Below are 21,821 nucleotides of genomic sequence, written 5' to 3'. Positions count from 1 at the left end.
AATTCATAATCAACGACGGCTGCTCAGACCACTTGTTCAAACGCGTACAAACATTCTTGGGAAATGCTCTCTCAAAAGCCCTGCTCAGCAGCTAGCAGTTAAATGTTCAGCAGTGAGCTTGATGTGGGCTATTTGTGCTCAGCGCTGTGAAAATAGTCCACTTCTTAAAGATTACTTTCGCTTTGAAATCCTCATACCATCCATGTCTGATAAAATATGTACATGAAATTTGAGTATTTGGTTTATTTGAAGTTGAAAATAGCAACAAATTAAATTTGTTTGATGAGTCAGCTTAGAGTTAGACCAACCGACTATTTTAAGGACTCTTTCTGGCATGTCAAATAAAAGCAAACCTAATCTCTCGAATGACGATGTACTTAACGACATGTCTTAGCATAAATTACCAGACGTTTGAAGGCAATGCATTGAGAAATTTATTAAATGTGCTGGATTTCTTCTGATTACCCACTAAAATGGCCCCAGAAACCGCATTTTACGGCTTCTCAGAAGAATTACATACCGTTCATCATGCCATTACGCCATTGTTAGACAAGATATGTAAACTAAGCTGACTGTTTGGATGCATATTTAATTTTTCTTTCTAATAACATGCACAACAGGTTTCCTTTCAGCAGTTTTGATAGTATACTGTTCAAAAAAAAGAAACGCATAGCTTGTAATATTTGGTTAATTTAGTTATATGGCTACAAGGATATCCACCAAACTGCAGAAAATGTTTATCTGGTCGTCGACCTTTCGTCCATTGCCACAAGTGAGCTCTGCACGTGACGCATGCGTTATCAGTGGCTACAATGTCAAAATTGCTCATTTGGCATGACCACTCGTCATGCTTCAGTGTAATCTCGTGAAACTCGGGGAATATTGAGCTCTCACCATGTCTTCCAAAACCCATAAAAGCGGATTGTTCGCCACAAAGAAATCAGACGACAATTCAGCGACGAAAGATGGCCCGATTGAGCAGACCGCCAAATTGCATTGGGTCGTTTACAAGCAGGCCAAAGTCAAAGTGCAATCGCCAGGCACTTCCACGTGTCCCAGAGCACCATCAGTAGACTGTGGGTCAGGTTTCAAGCCACTGGCTCCGTTGCTGACTTGCCACGAGCGGGAAGACCAAGGGCGACAACTGCTGCTCACGACCGCTTCATACGGCTCCGCCACCTCCGGAATCGTTTCCTGTCGGCCTCATCTTATGTCCTGGCTCTCCCCGGGCCACACCGATTATCGGACCAGACCGTGCGGAACCGCCTGCATGAAGCTGGTTTGAGAGCTCGCAGACCTCACAGAGGAGCTGTCCTCACCCGCCGCCATCGCCAGAATCGAGTGCAGTGGGGCAACCAGCACCTTCGTTGGACCGTCCGGAATCACTGGAGACACGTGTGGTTCAGCGACGAGTCCTACTTCCTGCTCCAGCGACATGATGGTCGGAGGAGGGTCTACCGGAGAGTAAACGAACGTTACGCGCCCAACTGTGTGGATGAGGCACCCGTTCATGGTGGTGGAGGCGTCATGGTGTGGGGGGCGATTAATACTGCTGGAAGGAGCACCCTGGTGCACGTCCAAGGGCGCATAACTGCCCAGCGATACGTGGAGGAAATTCTGCGCCCACACGCCCTTCCTCTTCTGGCTGACCAGGATGCCATATTCCAGCAGGACAACGCTCGCCCGCACACAGCACGACTCACCACCCAGTTCCTCACCGACCACCATGTCCAGGTGCTTCCCTGGCCATCCATGTCGCCAGACATGAACCCGATAGAACACCTCTGGGATGAATTGGACAGACGTGTGCGCAGGCGAGAAGAAGCGCCGGCAAATCACCGCAATCTATTGCAGGCACTTCAGGAGGAGTGGGACACCATCCCACACCAAGATATCCGGCATCTGATCCAGTCCATGCCCAGAAGGTGCCGGGCAGTTGTTGCTGCTCAAGGCAGTCACACCCCCTACTGACTTGACAGCCTCGGCACCCAATCGTATTGATTGACTGATTTGAAGATGCAAATGAACTGTGTGTGCATTCAACTGTGTCCATACCAAATTTCAAACAAATAATCTAAATATTGGATTTTCTGTTAATTTTTTCGAAAAATAAAACAAATTTGGCAAGTAGCAACTATGCGTTTCTTTTTTTGAACAGTATATGTCGATTTTAACAGGTTAAACTTGATTTTGCGAATTTGATTGTTGGGGATGCTAGTCTTGTAGGTTCTACTTTATAAACAGTACCTCGCGTAAACTAAATCTGTTTTCTATATAACATAGGACAATGAATGGCCTTTTCAGTCTTATAATTGGTTTTACAATAAATGGCCTCATTAAAATGATCTGCCCTCAAACGCGTTTGCTTAGTTTGTTGTTGTTGACAGGTAGTATAGAAATAGAATATGAACGTTGGACATGTTTTAACTGCTAACTAATATTGACAAAACCACTGTATACTTCTGTGTCTGCAGACTGTTCCTGGCATAATTAATGTAAATGCTTAAAAAATTCCTTTAACCATTTTAAATATAAAATTTGTTGTTTTGTGCAAGGGAGGTTACACAGTGGCCACTACATACAGTGTTGGTAGTTGGCCCCTGAGCAAGCGTCAGCATCAGTGTTGGTAGTTGGCCCCTGAGCAAGCGTCAACATCAGTGTTGGTAGTTGGCCCCTGAGCAAGCGTCAGCATCAGTGTTGGTAGTTGGCCCCTGAGCAAGCGTCAACATCAGTGTTGGTAGTTGGCCCCTGAGCAAGCGTCAACATCAGTGTTGGTAGTTGGCCCCTGAGCAAGCGTCAGCATCAGTGTTGGTAGTTGGCCCCTGAGCAAGCGTCAACATCAGTGTTGGTAGTTGGCCCCTGAGCAAGCGTCAGCATCAGTGTTGGTAGTTGGCCCCTGAGCAAGCGTCAACATCAGTGTTGGTAGTTGGCCCCTGAGCAAGCGTCAGCATCAGTGTTGGTAGTTGGCCCCTGAGCAAGCGTCAACATCAGTGTTGGTAGTTGGCCCCTGAGCAAGCGTCAGTATCAGTGTTGGTAGTTGGCCCCTCAGAGAGTATCAGGGTCAGTGTTGGTAGTTGGCCCCTCTGCGAGTGTCAGCATCAGCGTTGGTAGTTGGCCCCTCGGCGAGTGTCAGCCTTAGTGTTGGTAGTCGACCCCTCAGCGAGTGTCAGCATCAGTGTTGTGTCAGCTTCAGTGTTGGTAGTTGGCCCCTCAGCGAGTGTCAGCCTCAGTGTTGGTAGTTGACCCCTCAGCGAGTATCACCATCAGTGTTGGTAGTCGACCCCTCAGCGAGTATCACCATCAGTGTTGGTAGTTGGCCCCTCAGCGAGTGTCAGCCTCAGTGTTGGTAGTCGACCCCTCAGCGAGTATCACAATCAGTGTTGGTAGTTGGCCCCTCAATGAGTGTCAGCATCAGTGTGTGGGTAGAGGTCCTTGAACAAGGAACAGCAACATAGTCATAAGAGCAGAAGGTTTCTTGTATTAAATGTTAGCAACAGAGCAGTTTCACCACATAATGATAATCTTACAAGAAAAAGAAAAGACAGTGAGTAATTCTAAAACTTGCTCTTATTCATACTACACTTAGCAAACCATTTTATCTGTACAAATTGTGTACTTTAAAAAAAAAATCACTCCCGAATCATTTTGTTCAAACTTTCTACGCCATTAAAGGCACTTCACTTGGAAATGTGGCACACTCTTCCGCTGCTCAAAAAAGGATGCCCCAAAAATTGACCCGAAAAAACACAAAGTGCCACTTAAAAATCAACTCAAGTTCAGGATAGACACAATAATAATAATAACAAGAAGGGCAAAGCCCATACGACTCACATGCTTTACACATTTTTCCTACCAAAATACATGTGACCTTGACCCAAGGTCAAGGTCATCCAAGGTCATGCAACACAAAGCTGTTAATTCAAGACATAGGAAGTACAATGGTGCTTATTGGCTCTTTCTACCATGAGATATGGTCACTTTTAGTGGTTCACTACCTTATTTTGGTCACATTTCATAAGGGTCAAAGTGACCTTGACCTTGATCATATGTGACCAAATGTGTCTCATGATGAAAGCATAACATGTGCCCCACATAATTTTTAAGTTTGAAACAGTTATCTTCCATAGTTCAGGGTCAAGGTCACTTCAAAATATGTATACAATCCAACTTTGAAGAGCTCCTGTGACCTTGACCTTGAAGCAAGGTAAACCAAACTGGTATCAAAAGATGGGGCTTACTTTGCCCTATATATCATATATAGGTGAGGTATTCAATCTCAAAAACTTCAGAGAAAATGTGAAAAATGTGAAAAATAGCTGTTTTTTAGGCAACATTTATGGCCCCTGCGACCTTGACCTTGAAGCAAGGTCAAGATGCTATGTATGTTTTTTGGGGCCTTGTCATCATACACCATCTTGCCAAATTTGGTACTGATAGACTGAATAGTGTCCAAGAAATATCCAACGTTAAAGTTTTCCGGACGGACGTCCGGACGGACGGACGGACGGACGACTCGGGTGAGTACATAGACTCACTTTTGCTTCGCATGTGAGTCAATAAAAATAGAACATTTATATAGCGCTTCTTCACAGCTCAAAGCACTTTGGCAACGTTTACATACGTGAAGAAGAACATCAATTATCTGTCCAGAACAGGGTGTCTTCTTTGGTTAACTTTTGTACTAAAAGTTGTGTTCTGCCATTACTGCTGATGCAGGTGTCAATCGCTTCAGCAGTAAAAAACATGAGGTCTTGCGTTAATTTAGAGGGGTTAAACAATTAAAAGAAAGCTCTGTATATCAGAAATGACTCAGTCCTTTAAAATGAATCAGACAAGGCTAACAATTCAGGAAATGGAACAAACCAACTGAATTACAAATTAGCACAATTTCTTGAAATCCCCTAGAGCATGTTCTATTCTCCTCACAATCTATGCCCCCCCCCCCCCCCCCCACGTTAACAATAACAGCGTAAATACATGTTTTTAGTACTAGTAAATTACTAGTTATTGTCACTTAAGAATCAGTTTTGTTGATATCAAGGAGTAGTAAAATTTAAAGTCAAAGTTTCAGATAAAAGTTTAAAAAAGAAGTCAAACACTGAAACAGCATTCTTCTTACTCACTGTCCAGTTTTTGTGTGTGTCACTGTGTGTGAGAACAATACGTTTTGACACATCTCTTTCAATTTGTATGCATACTACTACTATTACACAAGTTAGTACTATGTGATCCCAGAACGCCTCTTCTTTAGTTTTCCAAATGTTCTACAGAATTGTCAATGACTGAATGAGTATCATATTACAAGCATAACATATTTACCTGAAATGATGTCCAGTCTTTTCTTGCACACCACGTTCACTAAGACTTATGCTTTCATTGGCATTCCTCATTGTCTCTGCCCTTGCTTTGGTAACTGTATGTTAGTGTCCACGGGTAGACGATGACACTGGAGGAGAGCATGGTGGTGCCAGACGATGCAGACGGTGATGAAGTTTATTCTCTGGTGATACAAGAAAGAAAATTATGAGCGTTTGCTGAATGTTTCAGTGTTTGCTTGTATGCATTTACAATTACCAGGTGAATACGCTGCACAGATCTGCAGTGCAGATGATACTAAGACAACACTGTCAGCACAGCTACCAAGTCAAACTTACAACGAGCACAGTCAGTATATAATATGGTGCTGATTAACAATAACAACCCATTTAAGTTTCAAACATGCCTTTTCTGCTCTAATGTTTTCTCTCTCATGCAAGCTGTTTTATAACCTTGACATTTTCTGCAACAACATTCCCAAACACAATCTGAAAAGTAGCATGCCTTGAAAGGAACATTTGATCAATTATGCTTTAGATCTATTCCAAACATTACCTTTTTTCATCATGACAGGAAACAATGCTGACGTGTCTTGCTGACGTGTCTAGTTCACGTGTTGAGTTAACCTGCTTGGAGCACTGCTGTAGATATAGGGTGTGACTGAGTATTCAGGGTGTCAAGATGTAGCCAATGTCACCGTATATGAACAAGCCCAGAGGTGCTTGGATTGCAGGACACACCCAACTCTCATAAATCATGGTACCCTTTTCACACCCTGGCCATAGAACAACACGACACACGGTCCAAAGATGTTCGTCACCAACTACTTCAATGCCTGTAGAAGCCGTCACGGCGTGGCATCCTTCCTTGTTGATATTATACTCGTGCTGTTTTGTTTCGTTGACTGACTGATAGACTGTTGTTCGAAAATGTGTGTAAACAGCACCACAAACACGCCGAAAAAGTGCACTACAAGTACAAGCTATCTGGAATTGCTCACGAGTACGTGTGGTTAGCCGCTTCCTGTCGGGTTCACACTCGTCGTGCAAGGCAGAATATACATTCGGTGGATGCAGCGAAGACTCGTTTCCTTGCTGATGTAGAATATGTCGCCGTGCATGGACTGACAGAGATCAATCACGCAGAAAACGGTGCAATCATAGTCTTCGCGGGCGGTACGTCTAATTACCCAAATGAACCCAAATGAATCCAAATGAACCCAAATGATACCCAAATGAACCCAAATGATACCCAAATGATACCATTTATATAAAAATGAATAAGAGTGTGTGTATGTGAATGAGAGAACGTGTGTGTGTGTGTGTGTGTGTGTGTGTGTGTGTGTGTGTGTCGCTGTGTAAGATTGGACGTAATTTGTGGAGTTGTATTCATCAAAACGTGACAGGTATGGGTACTGATTTTTTTGGTGATCACCATTCAGTTATTTCATGTTTGCTCAATGCCCCATCCCATATGTGTCAGTGTGTGTAAGATGGCAACACAGGTCTTTCAATTGGTATCTTTGAATTGTGATCACCATTCAGTTATTTCACGTTTGCTCAGTGTCCCGTTTATCGCAAAGGATCTTCTCAGTGTTCGGTCACGGTTGCTTGATATATGATTTGAAAATCTTATCACACTTGAAAGCTGAGAGAGTGGAGATGTCATGATGGCTGAGTGTCAAGATTGTTTTGATCACAGCGATGGGCGGTGGATAGCATGTGAGGTAAAGTACCAATATTAAAAAATATTTGACATTATAGTAAATTAATGGGAAGGATTTCCTTCCGTAACACCCCATCCCCCCCCCCCGCCCCCAATCCCCATCTCAATATAACTATTTTGTTTGAGGCTAATCCCACCGTTAACTTCTCAAGAAACTGATTTCTTTTGTTCAATTACCGTTTCCTCAACAAAATTTCAACGCTTTTTTTTAAATGATTGCAGAATCTAATAGTAATACACATATAAATTTATTATTTATTTACATTTCTTATTTCTTTCTTTTAAAAGGAATGTCTCCATTGGTACCATAAACGGTGCCAAAAAATCACAGACGACATGTATGATAAATGGCGGAAAATTGAGGGAGAATACATATGCCGCCAATGCCGAAGCACATCTGGGTCCTTTGACTATATAAAGGGTCTCCAACGTCTCAAGAAGGTAAGACTATCGTTTTCACTTAATTCATTTTTTTTCAGCAGGTTTTTCGTAAATGTGATCGGTTTAGTTAATTGATTTAACATGTAAACACAGCCGGAGAAAAAAAAATCCACAAACAAAGACCCCCCCTCCAAAGAAAAAAAAAGGAAAAAAAAGAAATAAATAAATAAAAAAAAATATATAAAAAATAAAAAAAATAATAAAAAAAGACTATCGTTTTCACTTAATTCATTTTTTTTCAGCAGGTTTTTCGTAAATGTGATCGGTTTAGTTAATTGATTTAACATGTAAACACAGCCGGAGAAAAAAAAATCCACAAACAAAGACCCCCCCCCCCCCCCCCTCCAAATAAAAAAAAATTTAAAAAAAATAAATAAATAAATAAAATAAAAAATAAAAAAAAATAAAAAAAAATGCAAAAATGTACATGTACGCACACAACTGGGATCATGAATGGGGTTAATCGCTTACCTCTATCAGGCATGGCCAAAATCCCATTTTAAAAACTCTCCCACCACCTGTCTATATATATAAATATATGTTTCTCACTTTACTGCTTTCTTTCAGGCTTCTGCAGATGGCATTGCTAAAGTGAAAATTGTAGCGCAGAGAGAAGTTCTCTTCCACGAATCCATTGCATATCCTGTTGAACCAATTGCACATGGAATACTCCGGAAATTACCTGTCGACAATCTGGCACAAAGTCTGATCAATCGGTACAAGCTGAATTGCGGGCAGGCACTAATTTCACTTGGCGACGGTAGTTGTTTATTCAACTCGGTGTCAATCTTAATCAGCGGAACAGCGGAAAGAACAAGAGACCGGCTGCGATATCTGACATGCATCACAATGGCACTGCAAGAAAGTGAAGTCAAAACTGTGCACCACAACATCAGGGACATCTTCATCGTCTCTGAGGATTATGACCAAGCTGTTCTAAACGCCACAAATCTGCGTTTATTTTCTTCAGCATGGTCAATAATGGCTCTCTCGTTGGTGATTGAAAGACCAATTCAGAGTTTTTATCCACCAGTCAACGGCCGCCAAAGCGAAGTTTGGAGGATATTGACAACAACCTTTGCTGCCACTCGTTACTCGAGTAGAAAACCTGTATCCATATTCTGGTGCAGCACAAATTGGTTGGTACAAATTATTTTTACTTTGAAAAGTGACCATTTCATTTTCATGGGTCTCATCTACTTCAGTTTGTTCATGTATTAACATGTCTTCTGAGATGTACTTGCAGGAATCCAGCTTGTGTGGACAAGCAGCGTGCTACTACTGGAGAGAGGAAACCTGCTAAGTCTGGGAAGAGGGAACGTGCTACTTCTGGGAAGAGGCAGAGATTCAAGTCGGAAGGAGAGTCAGGGTTGGTACAAATTATTACTTTGAAAAGTGACCATTTCATTTTCATGGGTCTCATCTACTTCCGTTTGTTCATGCATTAACATGTCTTTTGAGATGTACTTGCAGGAATCCAGCTTGTGTGGACAAGCAGCATGCTACTACTGGGGATATGAAACCTGCTAATTTTGGGAAGAGGCTACTTCTGCTGAGACAGTCCAATAGAAAGTAAAGTTATCGAAACGCCATCTAAATACGCATTTGCGTTAATACGTTTTCTGTCTTGTGATTGCAGATCTCCGGAACACAGAGCAGAGATGCTACCAAGGTTGTCGACTTCTGATGATACTCATAGATTTTCCACCACATCCCTTCGATCCGCCTCTCCCACCTCCATTCTTCAGTCCACCTTCCTTGCTGGTGGAGAGGATTGCCCCTCCAGTAATCATCACTTCTCTTCGAGTCTGTCTTCCGTCGACCACGAAAACGATCCTCAGTCGACGTCTCTTAATAGCAGAGAGGATTGTGTCCTTGACACATCTGAGGACCTGTCATCGTCTAACATCGACCGTGATGCTCTACACCATGCACCTTCCAAAGGCCGTTTCATGAGCATAGACCAACTTGTTGATGCTGTGAAAACAATGTCGGATCATTGCGTGAAACAAATTCCCCCAGGAAACAAGGACAACACGTTTTGTCTCATTGATAACAGCGTCAACCTGGAACAGTGGAATGCCAGACATAGAGCGGCTTATGTAGATGATTGTGGAGCTTACGATTCGTCTGTGGGTACGACAGTCAACAGGTATTTTGTTTTGGAAAGCAACAAAGCAAAGTCCGTATACAAGAAAAATGGGGAATATGCGACAGAGAGCAGAAAGATCGTGAATAAGAAAACGACCCAAGAGTGGATTCCATTGAACCCACAACCGAATCCTGAAGATGTCATTACAGGACATTTTGTGTACTCCAAGTTGAGATCTGACCCTTCCTTCAAGAAGCGGGTCACAACCTTTTCGGGACACAGTTCCACCTTCTGCAAACCAGTGGCGGTGGTTGAGTACTGTGGCATTCATCCTGGTCACAACCAGCCGCATGGTAATAGGAAGCACCACGGAAATCCCTATTGCCGAACTCAACACACAGTCCTTAGCGAAGCTGCCAAACGAGCCAAAAATCAACCTCCTAGGCATGTTTACATGGACATGAACAAGGAAAATTCATTTGATGCTCCTTCGAATGCCAAGCAGATAAGAAACAAAAAACACAACGAGAAAGCGGCGAACAGAGAAAACAGACCAAATGGACAAAATGTTGCAGACGAGGTATTAGAAACGATCGCGATGTTGAACACGCAAAATTCTGTGCAGCAGATCATTCATTGCAAGGGTAAAATACCGTCTTTAATTGTTTACAACAAGCAACAGATGGAAGACTTGAAAGCAAACTGTGTGGGTGAAAATGGAAGTGTGATTGGCTTCGACAGAACATTTAATGTTGGGCCCTGTTTCATCACCCCGACTACATACAAGAACAAAGCGGTATGGCACAGTGAAAGCAATGAGCATCCACTGATGCTTGGACCAACATTCCTGCACTGGGACGGCGAATTTGAAACGTACCACACTTTCATCAGCCACTTGAAAAGAGAACTGCAGTCAGAAGACATTGTGGTTGGAAGTGATGCCGAGAAAGCGCTGACAAAAGCCCTTCAGTTGGAGTTCCCATCTGCAACTCATCTCCTTTGCACAATCCACATGAAGGACATCACCCGATACTTGTCAGAAAAGGTCGGTTGCAGTATGAGAGATAGAACTGAAATCATTTCTTTCATTTTTGGAGAGGCTGGCATAGCTTGGGCTGATGACTCTGCCACTTCTGAGTTCCGTGAAGATCGGCTGGACGACTACTTCATTAAGTACCCTACATTTCAGCGGTACTACCAAAAACACATCGCCGATAAACTGAAAAGACACGTCCAGCTGCCCCTTCAGAAAGGTGTCATTGACACACTTTGGACCAACAACAACGCCGAGTCGATCAATCACAGAATCAAGCAGGAGATTGATTGGAAGCCGCAGAAACTGCTTGCCCTCATCCAATGTCTTGACGACATCTCAGATGCCCATTTCATGGACCTACGGAAATCCCTGTATGGACGTGGCAACTTTGTCCTCTGTGAAGAATTCCGGAAGCACTCCGTAACACCTGGAGAGTGGGCACAGAAGAGTGCCAATTGGAAGAACAAAAAAATGACCAACTTCTTAAAAATGAAGAAAACAGCACAGGCGGGAAACACACTTCAATCGACTGATGGGCGATTTGCCATGCCCAAATCATCAGGCATCGCCAAAAAACCTGGTCAGAGACGCAGAGCCAGGGCAGAAAAAGTCAAGCGCCAGTGATGCTAGGTCGCTGTGGGCATGTTTGCAATGGACATTAGGAATTTAAACCATGTTTTATTTCATGTGTTTCTTAACTTGTGTACAGTCTCCTTTTACGAAGGAACGGTGTTATTGGGTTTTATTATGGATTGGTTATTGAGCAATTCAAATTTCCGGCTCAAATAATGAAAACATTCTTTTTTTGATCATAAATTAACATCAAATTTTAGATGTATGCTGTCATCATTCTTGTGGTTCGTGAGTTATATTGATTATATCCATGTGAGAGAGAGAGAGAGAGAGAGAGAGAGAGAGAGAGAGAGAGAGAGAGAGAGAGAGAGAGAGAGATTTTATTATGGATTGGTTATTGAGCAATTCAATTTTCCGGCTCAAATAATGAAAACTTTTTTTTTTATCATAAATTAACATCCCATTTTAGATGTATGCTGTCATCATTCTTGTGGTTCGTGAGTTATATTGATTATATCCATGTGATAGAGAGAGAGAGAGAGAGAGAGAGAGAGAGAGAGAGAGAGAGAGAGAGAGAGAGAGAGAGGGGGGATGTGTTTTTATCTTGCTCTGAGATATTAAATAAAACCTACAAAATGTTAATTATGCTTATTTCAAATACTTTTCCCTGTGTATGTGTGTGTGTGTGTGAGAGAGAGAGACAGCTTTCTGCACAATACTCCGGAGTGGATATGAATGAGTTGAATGGAATAATATTATATAAATGGTATCATTGGGGTATCATTTGGGTTCATTTGGATTCATTTGGGTATCATTTGGGTTCATTTGGGTTCATTTGGGTAATTAGACGCACCCTTCGCGGGTGCTTGTAAGGGCTAAACTGCATACCGTCCACACTCTTGTCAACATATTTCAAAGAGGAGTCCATGCTTTGACAAATGAAAGCGTGCGGCACTCTCCTTATCGTCTTGGGCATTCCGCGGATTCGTGCGGTGACGAAAATGTGTTGATGGCGCATGTTATATCGCAAAATGATGCACGAGTCGAGTCGACTCACAGTCTCATTTACGGCCGCCATTTTTAGGATTAAAATTATCTCCCTTGCAAGTTGGGGGCGCTTCTGTCTGCTCTTACCTAACTTAGGGCTGGGGGGGGGGGCTGTCCTAAGAAGAGCGACATAGGAGCGCTCTTTGGCCAAAGAGCGGTCCGTGAAACGCACCTATCTTAACTTTGCTCTTAACCCCATCTTGACCCCTTAAGAGCTCCTAAGTTAGGATAAGAGCGGTATATGAAACCGGCCCCAGTGCATCAAGTCTTCGGATAGTTTTCAAAAACTGGAAAGTCTGTTTTGTCAGGGATTGTGGTTGTGTTTCAACCACGAGCAGAGATGAGACTGAGAATTGTTTGTTTGCTGCCGATGAACTCATTCAAAGCCTGTTGTTGAACGTCACGAAACATATGACCCATGGTTTTGACATGTTCTGCTGAAGACGCAACGGAGTCCACATTTGAAGGTGAGCGAATTTTCGAATAGATAATCCCCAACACATGTATCCCCAACCCTTCAGCAGGTTATTTGAAAAAGAGAGAGAGAGAGAGAGAGAGAGAGAGAGAGAGAGAGAGAGAGAGAGAGAGAGAGAGAGAGAGAGAGAGATTTGCAGCTCACTCGTTCAAGTAGATCTCAAACTCAGTCTGTGCACCTAGTTCAGTTGTGCATTTAGATCTAACGACCAGAAGCAAATAACAAGTTAGGGGATTTTATGTTTCCTCTCTCTGATTGATGTGATTTTTGGAAGCGAAGGGGAGGGGTAAATCAGTTTCAAATTGTAATTTGAAGATTCATAGCTGAATATGGAAGCAGCAATTCCCGAGTGATACCAAATACAGATTATATTTCATCAGGTTTACATATCAGTTGTCCAGTCACACAATTTCGGCTATCGGGTGTAGATCTACATTATGAATCAGAAGTTATTTTACACATATTAGGGGTATTGGCACTTTTGCAGGTGGAGTATTCTACATTGATGACTGATAGTGCTGGAACAGCACATTGCAGAAGAACTTTACAAGAAGCAAGAGCCATCCGTTTGCACAGCGGATGTTTGGGGAACTGCATGCAGGCCGAACACGGAAAACCCGAGACGACATGCATGAGCAGTACTAATCTCTTGAGGAATAACTGACAACAGGTCAACTCTTCATCTCTGAGTAAGTTCAGACACCTATTCTTCAATGGTTTAACTAGTACATGTTATCAGAAAATACAAGATCATCTGTGTGTGTGTGTGTGTGTGTGTGTGTGTGTGTGTGTGTGTGTGTGTGTGTGTGTGTGTGTGTGTGTGTGTGTGTTTTAGTGATACATTTTTATTTAAACATTTTAGTTAGAGCTTTGACTATTTACACACTTCAAGGAATTGACTTTTAGAAATGATTAATTACTTGTCTAATTACCATTTTGAGTTATGCACATGTTTGCGTTATGCAAAACAGCTTGTCTTCAGCTAGGTTGTTCTTTTTCTTGGTTGTGGTGGTGTTTGTTTGCTTGTTTCCTCTGTTTTTAGTTTTGTTTCTTTTTTTATTTGAGAAACTCTGTGTGATAAGACTAAGAGTGAGTGTACTACGTACAAAAGCAAAACAAATAAGTAGATGGAGAGGTGAAAGAAAAAAAACTGCAGTGTTTTGGTTTAAGGACTATACGCACTAAAGATGTTTTGAACTGTTTGTTTCAGTAACAGTCTGATGGACAAGAACTATACAGTGGAGAGGAAGTGGATTTACCTCAGCGGCCAACTTCTTCAAGATTTATCACAATATTTTTTTCAATCAGAGGGCCTCCAACATGTCAAAATGTACCGGACAGCAGGCTGACTAGCCAGTGGTCACAACAGTGCTTCAAATCAGAGAAAAAAAAGTGTGGACCAGTGAGAGAAAAAAAACTTAGGCCTAGGAGCAACACTACAGTTGACAATGTTTGGAAACAAATCTTCTCAGGGTTTTATTGACCGCCGACCCTTATGAACCTTAATTATGCCAAGGAATAATAATTTTCAGGCAAGTGATGAAAAGCCTCACAGTCCCGATACACATTTTCGGCAAATAAATATGACGCACTGTTCTTTCCAAAACCTGCACATCCAAGCTCATGAGTACTACCATCATGTGTTAACTTTTTCAATCAGCAGTCAAACTATCATGCTGGCAGTGAATGTTTCAATCAGCAGTCAAACTATCATGCTGGCAGTGAATGTTTCAATCAGCAGTCAAACTATCATGCTGGCAGTGAATGTTTCAATCAGCAGTCAAACTATCATGCTGGCAGTGAATGTTTCAATCAGCAGTCAAACTATCATGCTGGCAGTGAATGTTTCAATCAGCAGTCAAACTATCATGCTGGCAGTGAATGTTTCAATCAGCAGTCAAACTATCATGCTGGCAGTGAATGTTTCAATCAGCAGTCAAACTATCATGCTGGCAGTGAATGTTTCAATCAACAGTCAAACTATCATGCTGGCAGTGAATGTTTCAATCAACAGTCAAACTATCATGCTGGCAGTGAATGTTTCAATCAGCAGTCACACTATCATGCTGGCAGTGAATGTTTCAATCAACAGTCAAACTATCATGCTGGCAGTGAATGTTTCAATCAACAGTCAAACTATCATGCTGGCAGTGAATGTTTCAATCAGCAGTCAAACTATCATGCTGGCAGTGAATGTTTCAATCAGCAGTCAAACTATCATGCTGGCAGTGAATGTTTCAATCAGCAGTCAAACTATCATGCTGGCAGTGAATGTTTTAATCAACAGTCAAACTATCATGCTGGCAGTGAATGTTTCAATCAGCAGTCAAACTATCATGCTGGCAGTGAATGTTTCAATCAACAGTCAAACTATCATGCTGGCAGTGAATGTTTCAATCAACAGTCAAACTATCATGCTGGCAGTGAATGTTTCAATCAGCAGTCAAACTATCATGCTGGCAGTGAATGTTTCAATCAACAGTCAAACTATCATGCTGGCAGTGAATGTTTCAATCAACAGTCAAACTATCATGCTGGCAGTGAATGTTTCAATCAACAGTCAAACTATCATGCTGGCGGTGAATGTTTCAATCAGCAGTCGCACTATCATGCTGGCAATGAATGTGGGCTCCCTCGTGCATATTTCCGACACCAACACTTTGACAAAATATGCACTTTATGATTATTGTTCACTATTATACGATCAACATGTGTGTGTTTTTTTTATTTTTTTTTTATCTCGGCTCACCATCCAGAAATAAAACTACTCCATAAACACTCAAACACAGTCTTTTTCGGAAAATGTCTATTGAAAGACGAAAGAAGAATGTATACTTGCATGTTTCTTGAATACAAGAATGAATGCTTGCATGTTGCTGTTAAATGTGTTCGTTCAACTTTAGCAGTAGGATTCCAAAAAGTATGTGTGTTTGTGTGTGTCGAAATAAGTGTTGTAATAATTTTGAAAGCAGATTATTAGTTAAGTGTGTCTTTCTCTATATTGTTGTTGCTAAATTGTATTGTTGTACATTGGTATGAATTAGTAACATATGGAGGTGTTTAATGAAAGATTTTTTAGTCAAGCAGTATGTAAGAAATGTTAAGTCCTTTGTACTGGAAATTTGCATTCTCCCAGTAAGGTCATATATTGTACTACGTTGCAAGCCGCTGGAGCAATTTTTTGATTAGTGCTTTTGTGAACAAGAAACAATTAACAAGTGGCTCTGTCCCATCTCCCCCCCCCCCCCCCCTTCCCCGTCGCGATATAACCTTGAACGGTTGAAAACGACGTTAAACACCAAATAAAGAAAGAAAGAAAGAATGAAAGATTTAATTTGAAATAAATATATATGAAGGATCATGATATAATTACTCATGTGTGACTTCTTCAATGGTTTGGAAGTATGCATATGCAGGTATGAGATGTGGAATGATCCTGAGTATATGGCTTCTGAAAATAAAAATAAAAATAAGAATATGTCTTGTGATGAACACTAAAATCTGTAAACAATTAGTTACTTTGTTGAAAAAAATGTGTGCATAAAATATGCAGCAGGAGGGTATTATCTGCTTTATTTTCAATTAATTCGATTAGCACTTTGATCAACTTATAATTGCACAGATGGGTCAAGCTCGGTTGCCCTACTCTGTACTGTACACAGATGTCACTGCACTTGGTGCTCTTTGTGTGCTAGCTAACTAGGAACCTAAGCCTGCAAATTAGATTATTTGGATAGCCTGAACGACTGCAGAGTCCACTTCTTGAAAAGATAAATCCTAACTTCACTCTCAACATAAACCGCAAAGTACAATTGGGTTAAATATGTTTTGCTGTGGCATTATGTTCTTGAGTGTAGGAAAAATTGGGCAGGGGTTCGGGGCCTGGACAAAATCGAGCGACGCCGCTCGGTCACTGCTTGTTGGTAACCTTAGAATAGCGCGCACTACTCTAATTAGCCTTGTGGAAACCGAGTGAACAGCGCGCACTATTCACTATTGCAAGTGGGACTGTAGCTGCGTATTGAAAACCACACGCAACTCTGGAGAGGCATCAAACATAGGCCTAGTCTCGAGCACCTTGTACCCAGTTTAATGTATCCCCAGGGAGAGGCATCAAACATAGGCCCAGTCTCGAGCACCTTATGTACCCAGTTTAATGTATCCCCAGGGAGCGGCACCAAGCAGATGGCATAGGTTCTCGCACCTTTTGCCCAACTCGGTGTATCTCTCCTCAAGTGGTAGTTTTGATGACCCTGACTCTAAAACAGGGGAGACGCACGCTTCAGGCACTTATTAGGCACCCTACTCTCTCACACGTCTCCCGACCTACGACGAAAATACAGTTTAACGACCTCTCTGCTTAGAGCAATTTGGGTCAAAGATATCAGAGCCGAAGCTCTACGATGTGTGCCTGGGTGAAGATGAGCAACAACAAACAAAAACAAACAAACAAAAAAACAAAAAAAAACCTTTTACTTTCCGTAATAGAAATGCTGGAAGAACAGGATTTAAAATCAATTCCTTGCAGGAGATACACGATTGTAGAGATTTATTCTTTCATTCCGAGGCAGAAATGCTTTTGTATTCAAGAAACGTGGAACGTTGCTATTCCGGAAGGGAATTGATTTGATTTGTTGGTACTTTAGAATAAAATTGTGAAAAGTGGCATCCGACTGATCATGGCAAAGGAGTGAGCGTCAGACCAAGGAGGGTCGTGGTGGAGAAGCCGAGGCACCCTCTACGTACTTGTGGATTCGGCGGCTAGTCAACTGGCGAAAAGCAAACCCGGTCCTCCCTAGGACCTATACTGGCCGGTTAAAAACATATGTACAGGGCTGCGACTTTATGTCGGTTTATTCATCAACGCCTTTATGGCACCCTCTGTCTACAGAGGCATGGGAAGGGGATCAGGTGAGGAGGCCAGAGATGTGTCACTGTAACCCCCTCTGGGGTGGGGGTGAGAAAAAGAGGATAGGCTATTTACACTGTCATACACAGTCGTTCGCATACTCTCGCACAGCTACAAAGGCCACCCTCCTCCTCCCAAAAGAGACGGACGTCTCAGATATGGTAGGCAGAGGCTGGCTGTCTAATCTAATATATACACCTAAGGTGACACATGGAATATATGAATGTAACGTGGCATTAACTATAAGCCTAGCGCACGGGACACACGCGACCTCGGCCCCGCCGGCGGAAACACGGCAGGTGGGCGAGTGCAGCGAAGGAAATGATTTGTTCATAATGAAAATAATAGTAATAACAATAATAATAATAATAGTAAATAATTAAAGAGTAAGGAATAACTTACAAGTGCACGGGCCACACGCGATTTCGGCCCCGTCGGCGGAAAACACGGCAGGTGGGCAGGTGCAGCGAAGGAAGTGGTTGGTTCATAATAATAATAATAATAATAATAATAATAGCAATAATAATAGTAATAGCAAATAGTTTGTAGCTTAATGAGCTTTGAACTCTCACACGAGAAGACAGTGTTCCTGGTGTTCACAAGAAGAAGGGGGCTCAAAGCCCAGTACCACCTGACCCTAAACGGAATGCAAATCAAACCAAGCAAAACTGCAAAGTTTCTTGGGGTCACGATCTCTGATGATCTGATCTGGCAACAACACATCGACTCTCTAATTCTCAAAGCCCGACGATCAGTCAACCTGATCAAGGTTCTAAAATCTCAGACCTGGGCAGCTGGTAAAGCCCTTGTGCACCTGGTAAAGGCGCTGGTCCGCTCCAGACTAACATACGGACAAGAAGCCTACTTCAGCATGCCACAAAGCCTCTGGAACAAACTGGAACGCCTGGAGCTCTCAGCCTTAAAACTGGCTCTGGGCGTTCCAAAAGGGGCCATAAACTGTCTCGCCTATCAGGAAGCAGGCATGATCCCCCTGAAGGAAGAATGTCACCTCCGCTGCGCTCAGTTCGTTGCTCGAGCATCGGCTATACCCAACACTGTACAGGAAGTGTTCACGGCAACCTTCCATCCGACACAAACCTCCTGGCACGAGACCTGGAAAGAAAAGAAAACATGCTTGGCGGAGCGGTACGAAACCCTCCACGACCATACCATAGATGTACTGACCCAGTGCCAAATTGACCAGACACGAATGGCTGAGCGGCCAACCAATCCGTACCCATCATGGCTGATCGAAAAGCCACAGATCAGCCACACGTATGGCGACGCAGTTTCCAAAAAGGAGAACCCACTTCTCCTAGCGACCATGGCCAAGGAGATTCTGGACGGCAGGCTCCGCAACTACCTCAAAGTCTACACGGACGGCTCTGTCCTGGACAACGGCGAGGTGGGTTGTGCTTTTGCGATCCCAGAGTTCAACTTGGTGCGAAAATATAAACTAAACGAGGGGGTCAGTATCTTCACGGCGGAGATGTATGCCATTCTCATGGCCTGCTCCCACGTGAACGACAACATGGCCATACCCATGGGAGTGGCAATCCTCTCAGACTCGAAATCCTCCTTGCAAGCGCTGGCAAGCGAGACAGGCAACAGACCAGAACTCCGCATGGAAATCCAGGCTCTATGTCACCAAATTATGGTTCGGGGCACCGACCTCGTTCTCATGTGGTTACCATCCCACACAGGCATCAGGGGCAATGACCTGGCTGACAGGGCAGCAAAAGCCGCGGCCCTCTCCGAGGGCCCGGTCCTAGACCTGAAATATTCGGTCACAGAAGCGAAAGGCAAACTGGCTAAGGCGGTGAGAAAAGGGTATGGCGAGACCCTCAAGGAAAGATGCACAAAGCACGGATGGCTAGCGCTGCCTCCGGACAGAAAGGGCCACCATCACCCGTTCCCCCTGAAGGAGATGCAGTTGCTCCGGCGCATTCGCACCGTGAGCTCCTACTACTCCTTCACCTTCCCCCGCTGCGAATGTGGAATGGCCCTAGACTTCCACCACCTCTTCGCAGGTTGCCAACCTCTGACCCCGGAGATGGCAACACTCTCCCAGTACAGGACTTCCCACGGACTAAGTCTACACGACTTCCTCCGACCTCATCAGTCCCTCGGCCTGATACCGATGAGAACCTTGACCCGTTCCATCCTGAAATCGTCTGTTGCCAAATGGTTCTGAGGATGCTGGAGATGCAGGCCCAGCCAGAACCAGTTCAGACTTTCGAAGGATACCCCCAAACACCCCATCCTGTCAGGCCCACCCCCATTCCTGAAATCGTCTGTGGCCAAATGGCTCTGAGGTTGCTGGAGGCATAGGCCCAGCCAGATCCAGTTCAGACCTTAGAAGGACCTCCCCCCAATCCTCCCTCCTGCTGCCAACCGTCGAAAGGACAAGGAACCCAGAGGTCTGTTGGTAGAGCCTTGGCCCTGGAAAGGACAGGGTTCCCGACCCTCTATCTTGCACAGGCCGGTCGAGCCTAGCCTCTGGACAGGCACGGAACCTGGCAACCTGCCAGTTGAGCCGTGTCCATGGAAGGGGGAAGGTTCCCGGACCTGTGCCCCATGGTTTTTTTTTGTTTGTTTTTTCTCCCCTCGTACCACAACCACCTAAGGTTCCCCATATTAAACTATGTGTATCTATGTTTATATCAATAGTAAATGTCTATGTGTTTATTGTTAGTAAATGTTCTACGTTACATGTATTATGAGTGTATCTTAGGTCTACATATTAATCTAGCTGGATGATCTCGGCATAGCACGTCTCCCGACCTCATGAGGACTCTGGCTTTTATAGCTAACGGGGCTTCCTCCCACGTCACCCTAGCGGGACCAATGAGAATCTCGCTCTGGCAGCGCGGGAGCAAAAGGAAGGGGAGGTGGAGGGCTCCGAGCCTGCTGCCAGCCTCCTTACAACCCGAAGTTAGACTTCCTCAAAAATACACAAAAAACTCTTCTATTAAGAAGACCTACAGGAAAAATGATGTACAAACATGTCATTAAGCGACAAACCTTACAACGTATCTGTAGATACCAAACACTTGTAGGTAGACAAAAGCGCAGACGAACTGCAAAACTTCCAATAAATTACACTCTGTCTCTTAAAGACTGAGCAATTATGTTACACACAAAAATACTTCTTCTTTAATACACAAAACGTACGCTAGACGTTCGTATCAAACGGCAAATCTATGCCCATAAAAAACCCACAAAAACGCTGTGTGCTCAAAGCAACAACGGCCCTTACCATAAAAAAAAACGTCGGCACACACCGGTTTCATCCGTCTTTATACATTCACATTAGCCACATATATGAATTCTATGTCCTAAAATGGCCAAAAATTTGGGCAGGGGTTCAGGGCCTGGATAAAAATAAAGTAAAAGAGTAAAGCGACGCCACTTTACTCGCCGTGTGGTAACCTGGGACTGCGGAACGTTTGTTTTTAACCCTGTCAGTTCAGTCCACAGGGCGGAGTCCGGTATACCGTTTAGACACTTAAGCCAGGTTGGTTGCTCAGACCCCGGAGGACAGTTTAGAGATGACAACAAATACTTCTCAGTACTCAGGTTGGAACTCATCCACAACCATTCCCAAAGAAGCAATGCTGTAACCCTAAGTGGTGGTGGGGAGTCCGGTATACCGTTTAGACACAAAGTCAGGTTGGTTGCTCAGACTCCCGCCGAACCTTGAAAACCAACAGCTTATATACCTTTCGTGACTGTCTCTGACGTCACCGCTAAAGAACCAATGAAAACGTCGCTCTGGGACCACAGAACAAAATGGGGAGGGAGGGGGGAGAGTTTCGAGGCTGCTATCAGTCTCCATACAAGCTACAGTTAAAACCCCTCAAACATACACAAAAACTCCTGTACTAAGAAAACTACATCAAAAACGCTATAAAGATATACATCAATAAAATGGAGATTCTACGACGCATCATTTGATACCAAACACTCATTGGTTATCAACACTGTGAACAAAGTGCAAAACCTCTGACTATTATCTCGCAAAATAGTCATGTCACACCAAAATGTATGCAGTTACAAGTTAACCACAGTCAAACACAGTGCATATTCAACAGGCTTCTCATATGTAGATGATAAACATAAAATCTACATTCTACTAAACAAATGAATACAGACTACATGTTTATATTGAATACATGGGTAAAAGAAAGAATGATATACATGTAAA

General features: G+C 43.3%; 2 protein-coding genes and 1 long non-coding RNA gene across 3 annotated transcripts in view; 2 read left to right on the top strand and 1 right to left on the bottom strand.

The window, feature by feature from the left end:
- LOC138978557 (glycosyltransferase 8 domain-containing protein 1-like) overlaps positions 1–21,821 on the top strand; it is a 62,661-nt gene that overhangs the window by 17,252 nt on the left and 23,588 nt on the right. The window lies entirely within an intron of this gene.
- LOC138978556 (uncharacterized) lies at positions 2,934–6,465 on the bottom strand. The gene is made up of 3 exons (XR_011459727.1): positions 5,872–6,465; positions 5,320–5,500; positions 2,934–3,431 (listed from the first exon to the last, which is right to left on the bottom strand). It is a non-coding gene; the product is annotated as an uncharacterized lncRNA (long non-coding RNA).
- On the top strand, positions 8,659–11,734 carry LOC138978555 (uncharacterized). Its single transcript, XM_070351299.1, has 2 exons — positions 8,659–8,851; positions 9,122–11,734. Exon 2 carries the CDS (start codon positions 9,144–9,146, stop codon positions 11,232–11,234), a length of 2,091 nt encoding a protein of 696 aa, XP_070207400.1. The 5' UTR covers positions 8,659–8,851; positions 9,122–9,143; the 3' UTR covers positions 11,235–11,734.

Source organism: Littorina saxatilis, linkage group LG10 (assembly GCF_037325665.1).
Source record: "Littorina saxatilis isolate snail1 linkage group LG10, US_GU_Lsax_2.0, whole genome shotgun sequence".
Lineage (NCBI taxonomy): Eukaryota > Metazoa > Mollusca > Gastropoda > Littorinimorpha > Littorinidae > Littorina > Littorina saxatilis.
The sequence above is the reverse complement of the archived record's forward strand: the minus strand, read 5'-3'. Positions and strand labels throughout refer to the sequence as shown.